General features: G+C 40.7%; 1 protein-coding gene across 6 annotated transcripts in view; it reads right to left on the bottom strand.

Moving 5' to 3' along the window:
• ETV1 (ets variant 1) overlaps positions 1–12,533 on the bottom strand; it is a 66,034-nt gene that overhangs the window by 29,684 nt on the left and 23,817 nt on the right. For 5 of the 6 annotated variants that reach the window (XM_009867482.1, XM_009867485.1, XM_009867483.1 and 2 more), the window contains 2 exons: positions 3,757–3,886; positions 1,993–2,181 (listed from right to left, as the gene is read on the bottom strand). In XM_009867482.1, coding sequence (XP_009865784.1) covers positions 1,993–2,181; positions 3,757–3,886 — 319 coding nt within the window. The remainder of the gene's footprint in view (positions 1–1,992; positions 2,182–3,756; positions 3,887–12,533) is intronic. The other variant, XM_009867488.1, reaches the window with a different exon arrangement.

The raw sequence follows: 12,533 nt of genomic DNA, 5'->3' as shown, positions 1-12,533 counted from the left end.
TTGGTACTTGTTGGGACCACTTCGCGTTCATATATTCATGCCCTGTATGAAGACGTATGGGCTGTATGTTCTAGATACCAACGCTATCTTATGCCACTGATGCATGTTCCAGAGAAATATGCCTCGAGTTACAGATTTATGTATGAACTCATGTAGGTGGGTCATTTGTTTAAATGACAGTTTCTGCATACACACATCGTAGCCATGTGTCACCTTGTAAATTGGAAAGATTTGGATTTCACGAAAACATGAAGCACACATTTGCTTCAAACAACCGGAAGCGAGAAGAGTCAAAATGAATAAGAATCTGGTGAAAAAATGTCTTCCACTACAATTGTACCTTTCTTTCAAAAAGGAGAAAAATTTTATTTCTTTTTTTGGCCTCAATCAGCTATTTTAGACTTCACTAGAACACGTGATGTTCTATGATGGAAGGGAAGCACTAGTGCAAATTGCCCTAAAGAACGTGAATATCCAAGACAGGGGCAGGACGTGGGAAGGGAGAAGGGAGGAAGCGGGTGAAATCACGTAAAAAGCCTATAAACCTTAAGCAGAGCAAGCATAATGGGTACAGAAAAGTATACTACGGTCTATGCAAATCTCTTAAAATACTGAAATTAGGGCTGACATACAGCTTCAGTACTTTCTTTACAAGTTGCTCTAAATCAAAATATTGTTTCATCTGAAAAAAAAAGGTATTACTGCTCTCTGCACAGAAGCCATTTAGTTGCTGGAGATTTCAGTCTCCTGATAACTTGACTTTGGTGTCTATACGGAAACACATTTATCCACCATCCTGTAATCAAACCCGCTGCCTGGCTTCACTGGGGGCCTGCGTGGTCAGACCGCCGTCCACTGAGGAGGAAAAGACGGTGGCTCTGGCAGCTGAAGAGGCCGACTCGGTGTTTCTTCACCACCAGAAGGGCTTTAGAGAATCCTGGGTGATATTTAAATCTCAGCAGAGCACAACACAGCAATATAAACCTTAGCGACCCCCTTCAGGAGAGATCTGCACAAATCCCTGGAGGTAACAGCCCTTATTAGAGCAGAAGCGTGCGAATCGTACTCACAACGTGATTTTCTTTTCAGGTGCTTCTTAATTTGCTAACGTTTAAGAGCTAAGTCGAGTTTCTGAACATATGTATCTCTTTCCAGAAAGCTGAAATTTTAAATGCTCAGGGCAACAGAACAACGCAGCACACAAAAACGCGCTCATGCAATAAAGGTCAGGATGAATAAAGCTCCACAAACACGTGTTTGGTCTCAAAAATCAGGGAAATCTACTGAGCATGTCTCTTGCAAAAGTGAGCTAAGACCGATTCTCGGTTGTCTGGGGATTTCTACCATATCAAAACAAATCAGGGTGACTTAAGGACAGTTTAAGTTTTAATACTAGACTCCAGCTCTTGTGGCTTTTTCCTCAGACTAACGTTATTTAAGCGCAGTTTATGTTGGCATCTTAGTTTGTTTGAAATGCTACGTTTCAAAAGGGGTTGGAAAAATCATCCGCCCTTCCAAAGAATATTCTGAAGCAGTAACACCATATCTCTTAGATAGGCGAACTGCTTAGAGAGAGGCCAGATATTTATAGCCAGGATCGTGCTACTGACTTCACTACCTCGCAGGGCTCACTAGCCACAACTGAATCACAGAACAGCCCAGGTTGGAAGGGACCCTGAAAAATCATCTGGCCCAACCTTTCGTGGGAAAGGAAGCCCCTCGATGAGATTAGCCAGCACCCTGTAATCCCTCACAAGACAGAAGCAGCAGGTCATTAAAACTCTGTCGCTGCCAATACGAACACCTACCAAGGTGCGCCAAGCTGGGTGCCAGCATTTCACAACACACATGTATTTCTGACACCCTGAACCTTGCTGGTTTTCACCTCGGTGCCCAAACCCACACGGGAATAGCTGCAGGCAAGAACCCAGCGCTGTAAGAGACCTGCAACCACTCCTGCAATACCTTCTGCACGGGTCCCTCGTGTTTTACCTGTGGTCCATAGGGAAGCTGTTGTCTTGAATGGACTGGGATGGAGGGAGGTGGGTAGGGAAAACCCGGTCAGGTTTAGGAGTCTGAGCGGAGTTTGGGGATGCATGGTGCAGTGGCGACACGGGAGTGCTGGATGGCGTCGGTGGGTTGGAGGGCCTCATTCCCACTTGTGGCTTCTGATCATAGGCACTACGAGTAAGGCAAGGGTAAAGAAGGTTGGGTTATTTTCTCTGAAAAAAAAAAAAAAAAGATGGAGCACCTACACCCAGAAGAAAAAAAAAGAATAACCAACATTTATAAGCTTTTTATTATAATTACCTTATTAACCTGTTTGGGGCAGAAGAATTCTCTACTTTGCATTGTGAAGAACAGAGAAGAAAACACATTAACAAAGCAAGTGGTCCAACACAGCGATTTCTTCTCTGGGGCACAGAACTGTATTTTCAAAGATTGCAGTCTTACAGGGACACTATAACAGGAGGTATACAAAATACCTAAGAGCAGAAGCACCTGGACTAGAGCATGAAGAGCCAGCAGTGCCTGTCAAGACTCTTTTTCAGAGCTTGCACAAACCACAAAATGAGACAGTAAAACAATACAACTAGAGGGAAGGGATCTGACCCAGAAAAACACTGGTATGTTGGCTTAGCTACCCACACTATGACTAGGATGTCAGCAGCCTCTCGTGACAGCATTTCGCCACCACCATCCCCATCTCAAAAATAACGTGCTGGTCCTACAAATACATAAATGTTATTTTCAAAGGTGTCCCAAATCAGGAAAGGACTTGAGCACACTTTGATCATCCCTCTTTCCGAACAGGAAAAATTAGGCAGAGAGTAAGCACAAAGTTACATACTTTCCTACGTCAGCTCCCCTAGCACCCATCAAATCCATCAATGCATGTACTTGATATTTGAAATCAAAATCACTTCTCTACGACTGGCAAAGGTGCCAGTCTTTTCGTTTTCCCCTTTCAGATCCAAAAAGTTAAATTTAAATACTTTAATGTACTACCAAACCTGCTAGCACTTTGTGAGAATAAAAACTCACAAGCTAGATGAAAGATTCTAAAATAGTCTGAAATGTCAATAAAAAACCCTTCAGTGCTGACACTAAAGGAAGGAGCGACACGTAAGTGCAGGCCAAAATGAAGTCAATAAGGAATGCAGTAGTATCAAGCTCCTCCACCCCCACAAATAAATAAAGCTTTTATTACCTATCCCTATAAAAGAAGACAACTTACTTCTGAATAGGTAACAAAGCTGCAGAGACTAATGAAACACTATTTTAAGCTGTAATCAGCCATGAATACACACATATAAGGTCCGCAAAACTTTACAAATGCCCAGTGTGTTGCTCAGACCTGCCAATCTCTTGCCTATTACACAGATCTCTCTCTCTTTCCTAATGTGTGCAATGCATTTTGAAAGTACTTTCAACACAACTTGCAGAAAATAAGACACTCCTTCCTTCTATTTCATGCTTGCACCCCGGGTTTTTAAACTCTGGCTATCTCCCACGGAGGAGGAATGGAGAATATGCATTTTGATGAAAAACATTGCTTTAAAATGGTTATGTAAGTGTTTGATACAACTGTAAACAACTCCATCAGTATTCATCAGCTAAATGCATTATCTCATCAGTCTGTTATCTGCTGAAGAGGTAACTTTTATAAGATCTCTATTATGGATTTATTACTCTTTAGTCAGTCCTGATTTAAATCAGCAGTTCTCACTGCAAACATGCTCCTGATTGCTTTACCTGACATTGTACAGGCACTTTTCCCCATAACTGAACTTGAATGGTTGCTCTTGACTGCAGGCGGAGCCAAGTTCCGAACATGGGCTATGGGGTTCCTTCTTGATTTTCACAGGGAGACCATGAAAAGCCACTGCAAAGAGAAAGAAGATGTAATTAAAACCCAAGTACAATATTAGCAATGAGCTTTCTCAAGTAAGCTAGACACTGTTAATTAAACACATGATTAATTAAACAATTGTAATACTAAAAAACAATATAGGAAATAAACATTTCCAATATTTCTTCGGGTGTCAACTGAAAAATAGACACCAGAGATCCTCCGCCTTGGCTATTAGCACTTTTATTGTTTAATAGAATGATGGCCAGGTTCCCATCTCATTAGTAGGAAAATAACAGCCCACTTATATTTGGCTTAACTACTGTAAATGTTGTCAGAGGCAAAATACTTCCCAGGCACCAAATGTTTCTAAGTAATATTAGGGAGGTAGCTTTTAGCTATAAATGCAATAGTAGTTCACTTAAAAGAGTGCCACACGGATGACTCCAAAATAAATTTCTCACGTATCATCCTCATATGTACGATCAGTAATTTTTCTGTACCACAGAATGCATGAAAATTTCCAGTGAAATTTATGAAACTGGGTGATTACATGCTCCTTTAGTAAGTAATATCTCGAAAAAATACACAAGAAATGGCTTTGGTAATTTTTCTTAAAAATACACAAGCTAAAATCTTGCCCTCACCAAAGTCAGTAGCAAATGTGATATAGACACAAGATGAGGAAAAAAAAGAAATGATACTTTTTTAAAAGGTGAAAAGAACAGAGGGAGTGTGACAGAAATGCAGCATTAATTAGAAGCACAAGTTGGTCTGGATTAAGAAAAAGGTCAAAAGTAAAGACAAGGTTAACCAGCATATTACTTTAAGCCAGCCAACTCTGCTCATTTCATAGCCAACTTTAGCCAAAATTAAAGCAGAAGAGAACTCGAAGTTCACCTGGCCTGGACAAATCTAAAGTAAGTGGCTAAGAGGACAAAAAGACGGGTATTTAACGGCTTGAAAACACACTCTTCAAGTGTTAAATGAAATGAGCTTGTAATTACACTTTTGAACTCTAAGCAGCCTAGAGTTCAGCGATCAGTTTTACCACCAGTTTTTGACGCTGTCACCAAAACACCACAGTTTGAACGTTGTGCTTCAGCCTGACACAACCTCTCGTGTCTCCGTGGTAATCCATGTACGTGTAGCAGCCCCTGTTAGAGAACCTCAGTGCAAAATCAGGTCATGCTTATACACCATCAGGTAGCTTCTTGTCCCTTGCCTTGCACCTCAACTTCGGAAAGACAATTTGTTCGACACTCTGTATCAGAGAACTCTTCAACAAACGGGTGTTCTCGTACCCTATCACACAACAGTTCCTACTGCTGCCTTTCAGCTCGGATGTCTACAAGACAGCACTGCGCTACGCTATTTTGCCACATATTTTCGCAGAACTACCAAAAAATTGTCTCTGCTAACCAGCTATTATACTTAGTAGATAACAGTAAATTATCTGGAAAGATTGTAAAGGAAAAACAGGCAGTGAAACACGTACAACAATGCATAAGCGCAGCACGGTAGCTTAAGAAACCAGGATGAAAAGTGGTGAATGTCACAACGAAAGACATTTTTTTTGAATAATACTGTATGAACTTGCACTAAAATACAAGATTATAAGGACTGCTTGGATGAGGATTGTCAAATTTAATAATACAGCCAAATGCAGCCCGGTCAGCTTTTCCGCTGTCCTGGCAAAGCAAGCTGACATCTAGTAGCTTGTTTCAGGCTTTTGCCAGTGATCTGCTGCTGCTGACTCTGGGTGCACGTCTCGGTCAGATAACGCACATTTACTGCGTGCCATGGGCCCCCCAACACCAGGAGAGCAGCTCCGACGTGAAGGGAGGCAACTTCTTCGACTTGAATCGGAGAATTAAAACACAACTGCAGCAAGACTCTTTTTCCAAGCCAGTATCACGTATTCGCGCAAAGGCCACACGCTGCCGTATTTTATTTTATGTTTTTTCATTATTTTTTTTTTATTTTAACTTTGCTACTTCCTCAGAGTTAATCTGTTATGAAAAATTACTTCCCTTATTTATTTTTAAATAACGGGAGTACAGCGACTCCCACACCACAGCCCTGTGCGGAGAACTGGCTGGGTATTTCATCACAGCGCTGAGAGCCTGAACGTCTGCTAACAGGCAGTTTTCCAGCTCACTGGCACAGGCACAAGTGAAAGCAGCACATTCATTTTGTGCAATTTGCTTTACCTTCCCACATGGAGTTGGTGCATGTAAAAGGCTGTTAAGTACTAAATTATTCCTTATCAAATCACCATCATCTGGAGTCATGATCAACACTAATTAAATTACTTTCACTGAGCACGGCTCCAGCCTGCTGCCTCGGCTGTGAGGTACATTTTATTTTGCTTACTGTACAGTCCTAGCAAGGTACAGGGCACAGTGCTAGAAGGCATCTGTGCTGTAGTTTTAATTAAAGTTTACCTCACCTTCCTCCCTGCTTTATAAGCTAGGGTAAAGTGTATCAAATCAAGTAGGTTAACGCCTTCATTTCATTTAGGGAAAGCATTACAGTCCAAAGTGATTTTATATTAGATCTTTATCTTAACTATGGCCAGAAAGATAATGTAGCTGTAAAATTTAAAGCCTTCCTTGGGCAGTCCCCTGACACAGTCACTGTGCTAAGCTTTAGCTGTGACTCCTTAAACGTACGCTTTTAGAGGCAGAAAGGAAAGAAGCCTGAGAAAAATACTCCCTGCGTTTTGGGGGGGCTTTCTTGAAGGCTACTTGACCTTTCAAACCACATCTTAAGTGTGGCTGAAGAGGACAGACTTATTGCAACAGTAAAATTTCAAACATTCAGAACAGTTCTTGTATCATCGCTGATACACCCGTCGCTCTTCATTTTAGCGTGACACTCATTTTATAGCACACCTATTAAAACAGACTTTAAACATTCACCATTCTGCTAAGCTGGATTTCACATTATGTTTTCAATACGTTTTCTTCAGCAAAGAGCAAGGTTGCTTATTTATACCATCTAATTTTAGTGCAGCATACCAAGCTACCAACACATCCAAAATAACAGAATGACATTTCGAACAACCAGCTCCTCACCACTTCTTTCTTCCTGATGGCAAATTCCTTTTACTTAACCCCAGAACAGAGTCTCAACCCTATTAAAGTAACGGGCACTCTGCCTTAATAACGATCTTATTAAGAAGTGACCAAGGGCCAAGATTTCATCCCGAGTGATTACTTAGAGATAACTACCTCCGAACTTGAAAGGCAAACAACCTTACAATGTGTATTTAGATGGATGGCTTCAACACCTCATCTCAACTACTGGGGAAAGTCAAGATTATCGGTATCAGGACAGACTCAATCTGAGCTCCGAAGCCCAACATGCAGATTTAAGGCAAGCAGAAGGACTGCTACCATCTGCAGCAAACTGATTAAGGTATAATATTACTGTATGCATATTATCTGTACATAAATGTATCTATCTCCATCTGCAAAGTAAGATAGCTTGCACGTTATACATACGGTGCTGCTGGACAGACCTAGATTTCCTACAAAAGCATAACTGCACCATGAAGTAAACTTCAAAAGAACACGCAGGTAGAACCTGCTACCTCTCGTTTTGAAGTGCTACTCTCCTTTGCTACCTGTCAACAGCCTAATCCCCAAACATTTTGTTCGTAACGCTCAGTTTGAGACTCAAATGAAGAACAATTTTATTAAAAAATTAAAGGAGAAATCAGTTTTCCTCGGAGGAGACCAATTTGTGTACTTTCTATCCCGAGAAACAAGAACCGTACCATCTCTGTATAGATGGAACTCAATCACTTCTGAGAAAGCCCGAGACACGCGCGGCATCAAATGCAAAAACAATGGTTTAAAGTATTTTTCAATTCAAGAGGTTATTATTCAAGATGAAGAAGAAATAAGAAATATTTTACACGAAACTGCAAGTCATTTCTCCTTTGAGCAAAAAGGGTTTTTTCCATGTTTTAAACTTCCGATTCCTGCCCAGACCACAAAATAAAATCTCATTTTCTGAAAAAAAAAGAGTTGATTTAAATATATCATTAAAAGGCATGAAATATTACTGGTAACTTAAGGACAATGGGGCTAATGGCAGATAATCCTGCCTCCGCTGGCCAGGGAGGCAAAGATGTCTTATTATCAACACTTGTAGGGCAAGAGCATTTACTATCTGGTATAAAATCAACTGCCAGCAGCATCCTTGTGCTAGTGAACTCTGATGTCTCCTAAGTAATACTACACACGTGTATTAACTTTTGAGGACTTTGTGTACCTGCTGAGAAAAGGAAGTCACAGCAAATCATGCCCCACACACTTTTCTGCTGCATGTTGCTGAACTGCGTTTCACATTCATGCTCTCAAATCTCTAAACCCGATTTAGTAAATAAACTCATGCATTTTTATGATCAACCGAGGCAAAACTTAACATGCAATGTACGTTTAGAGAGATTTTCTTGAACACACTTTTAAAGAGGGGATTTGATTTTCTTACCAACAAGATGGCAAGACAGAAGATGTAAAAATACTTAGGTTAATACCTCTACAACTCAAGGTTGCCAGACTGATTGAGGTGACCCAAGTTTGTACTTGGTAAAATTTCAAAAGCAAGATGAGAAGGCCCCTATACTGATAAAGTCTATTCTGTCACACTTTAAATCTATCTCCCAATACACACAGAAATGCAGCAGGCACTTCAGATACATCAGAGTCTCTCCAAGATTCTTTTCCAGTACATTTACCCCTGCCAAGCCCTCCCTCCCCCTCCCCCAACACACAAAAATCCATTACTAAAGGGTCTAATCTCAGCTATCAGCACAGAGTGCCTTTTATGGAGCCATTAAACCATTTCTCTTGTTTACAGTGCCTGAAGAAAGATGTGAATTATGTCTGTGACAAAACAGGCGATAACATTTCTAAACTGCTATCAAAATGCAAACTGAAATACACTTAAGGACAGGGACCCTAATTCGTGTTTTTGCTATTTTCCTTACTCACTGTAACTTAACAGCTCTCACCTGATGATTCAAACAAATTATTTATGCTGGAAGTACAACAGGTAGGCATTTTAATAATAAAAAAAAAATCTACTTCCAATAAACGAAGAGTTTTATTGAACGGTTCATCCAGGAAGGTAAAGTTCTGGTTACTTCTCAGGTGATAGCAATGACCTAGGTGCTCCTATCTGTAGTCATTAAAAAAAAATCCAAACACAATATCTTGAGTTCACATGAGGCCTGAAACGCTCTGTTTCTGCAACAGTTAGTTACCATTCAAACCAGACATTTGATATAAGTATTGAAATATCTGATGCAGTGAGCTACAAAACTGAATACTTTCTATATGACCTTCTAGGTGGGAATGCCAGGCTTCATACGCACTTTCTGCAGAGATTTTAAAAAAAAAAAAAAGGTGTATTTAACTTAGGGAAAAATAGCTTTCTGCATTCTGGGGGCTATTTATTGATTATTTATTTCTAGATCATCACGATTTGAGCTACAGACCTCTGTAGACAGCTGCACTCTGAATTTCAACAACCATTTAACAGGCATCTGATTAAAGGCAATGGGATGCTCAAGTAGGGTGCTCTATCAGTTTCATTCCACTATACATTAGGATGAGAAATTTTACCAGTAATCTTTGGGATGCACAGGAGGAACTAGCTAAAGCAGGTACTAGATGCAGCTGACCATTCCTTCATCCTCTGAAGGTTCCTGCTGCTGCAGCTGAATGCGGCACGCAGCCTAGTATATTAACAAAAACTGAAATAAATAAAAATCATGTTGGAGAGCTGACAGATGAAGAGAGGTAGGAGGATGGAAAGACAGTAAAGGCTGGTAACCAAGCCTTTCCAGCTAAACTATTCCCAATGATTTTGAACTAAAGCCTACACATACAGACCACTGCAGTGCCTGAAGACAGAAGTGACTGCAAGCATGGATGGCTGAGGCAAGATCTGCAGTTCTTTCACCCTAGGCAGTATCTTGCCTAGACAACAGCAAAAAAACCCCCTTGTTTCTGACCACTACCAAGAGCTGCAAAGATGAACAGGACTTCAAGACTGTGAACTGATTTAAAAGTCACTGAACAGATTACATCTACACAGACTCCACCGAGTTGTTCAAACATTTGATCTATCAAAGTCACTTCTATCAGATCCTAGCTGAGCTCCAGTCAACTGGATCTCATTTAGGTCCTGCTCTCTGACAGATATGGGGAAAAGCTGGTGACAAATTGGATATCTGACACACAGATGTGTATCATCACTATGGTTTCAGAGACTATCCTGGCAGTTTAAATAAAAACTGAACACAGGCAAGAGACCTGAGCTTTCACTATCTCACAAATGAAAGCTGCTAGAAAAGGAGGGGAAGAAAGTTCTAAGCAACGCTGTCAAATAGTGGGGTTTTTTTCAGGATGTGCACGATCTTGGTATTAGTCTCCACTTTACAACTGCATCTAGAAAACTAGAACTTGCTTAAGATGCAGAACTCAGACCTAAAGACCTAAAGAAGTAAGCAGACTGCATGTGCAAGCACACCTCTGCAATGATACGTTATGGTCAAAGTATGCGTAATACCGTAATAACGGGCAGTAAGCTTTTGCCTCTTCAAATGCATGTATGTAACTGGGGAGAAAGTGGGGAAGTGGAATGCAGAAGAGAGGAGCAAGGCATAAATCTGTAAAAATGCACTCAACAAAAAGCTAATTCTTTGCTACATGGCAGCCTGGCTCTCAGTTCAGGGAAGAAAATTTGAGGATAGCCGGTATCACGGCGGATGCTCTGCCACTCGTCTCTGTGCTCTTTCCCAGAAAGTGGAACTTCATGACTGGGCAGCACTTGGCAAATACATTAGATATGATTCTATCAATTCAGTCTTCGCTTTGGCTTCACATCAGATCCCTCCAGCCCCTAGCACCTCAATAGATAGAAACAGCATGGGACCTCATTTTTTGGAAGCTAGTTCTGAACGATGAGCCCAAGCACCAGCTTTCAAAGCCAACTGGCAAGAATAGAATACGTGGGCAAGATGGATCTATTTGAGAACCTTGCTTAACAAAAAGAAAATACCAGCTTTGAAGTAATCTGTCACCTTTAGTGGAAAATACGCAACTACAAATGCACTTTATTAACAGAATTCACTCTGCAGAATGAAGCAAAATGTTTATTTTCTCTTCTAGCCTAAAGCATACAATACTGTGCATGTCAATTAATGGTCTACTTGAATATTGCATTACACAAATGTGACTTAATAGTATATTCTTTAAAATCCTCAGGGGGTGAGCAACATTGAAGAAGGGCATGTAAAGAATAAGAGACAGCCCAAAATTGGTGAGATTTTGTCCCCAAAATCTACATGGGCTGATCTCAGATGACATGGGACGAGAAGAACAAAATATTGATTCTGAATTTGAATTAGCAAGCAAGTGAAGATGGACAGAACTGCAAGCTGGAATTTATTCCTGTTTACTACTACAGAGTTTCAAGATGGAAAACAAGAGCACATTTTCCTACAACTGATATTGGGAAATCATGGACCTTAAAATCTGCAGTAATGCATCTGTATTAACAAGCATCATTTGTTAAAATAACTTTCTCCTGCTTTGGAGTAACAGATTATCTTTCCTTTTTTTTTTTTTTATAAAGCAAAAAGCATTACAGACAAATGACTAAAAGACCAAAAAAAAGCATTGATGAAAATCCATTTTAAATTAATTGAATCATCTGTTCTTCTCTAGATTATGTTCATGTTACTTACTATAATTTTTCCCTATCTTTACTATGATCTCACATTAACGTAAAGCCTTTTGGAATACCAGGTGAGGCCAAAAAAAGGCTGAAGCAGAGAACAGACGGGTTCGCTGTACCTACAGCATATCAAAGTTGCATCACTATCCATAAAGCAAGTTTATACGAGGGCATCTGTATGCAGGGAAAAGTGGCCTACAAAATCACCATTATAATGCAGATATATGCCACTTCCCTACAGCACTTCCCTACTTGACTCCTAAACATGCTGCTTCTGCCCTGTTCTGCAAATGAATTTTTCTTCACAAACAGAAATAGATGCCATTCTTTAACTGAAATGTGCTTTTCTAAAGCTCGTGTGCTAAGACACTGGGAATTTTTGCTCTTTCTGGGCAGCTAAGCCCAGACCACCCTTTCACGATGGATGCAACCTTCCTGAGAGGTGGAGGGGGTTCCCAGCCAGTGTAGAAGAGGGGGCACAATATTAGGTGTTGCACCCATACAGCTTAATCGTCAGTTCAATGCTATAAATCTCCATTTTTAGCGCAAGACATCGCTCATTTGCTTGTCTGTGCAGTTGCAATTTCGGGAATACTCACTACTGAGGGTACACCTGCAGCTTTCTGATGCTGGAAGTGCCGAAGGCACCACTGAGATAATTCAGATATTTGTAGCCACTTGGCTTCTCATTTAAAAGGACCATGCCGGTTGAAAATTGAAGCCTGCGAGTATGTTTGGTACAGCAAAAACCACCTGGCTGGAGAAGGTGGGAGGGGAGCTTTCAGTAAATACCAGTAAAAGACAGACTACTCCCTAAACTCAAAGCTGTGGCAATTGCACAGCAAACTTTTGAAAAGGCTGCCAGTAAACACTCTGTTAGGACACTACAGGTCCTTTGGCCTAAGCTGACACACTATTTGGG

The sequence above is a fragment of the Apaloderma vittatum genome, unplaced genomic scaffold (assembly GCF_000703405.1).
Source record: "Apaloderma vittatum isolate BGI_N311 unplaced genomic scaffold, ASM70340v1 scaffold9814, whole genome shotgun sequence".
Taxonomy (NCBI): Eukaryota; Metazoa; Chordata; class Aves; order Trogoniformes; family Trogonidae; genus Apaloderma; species Apaloderma vittatum.
The sequence above is the reverse complement of the archived record's forward strand: the minus strand, read 5'-3'. Positions and strand labels throughout refer to the sequence as shown.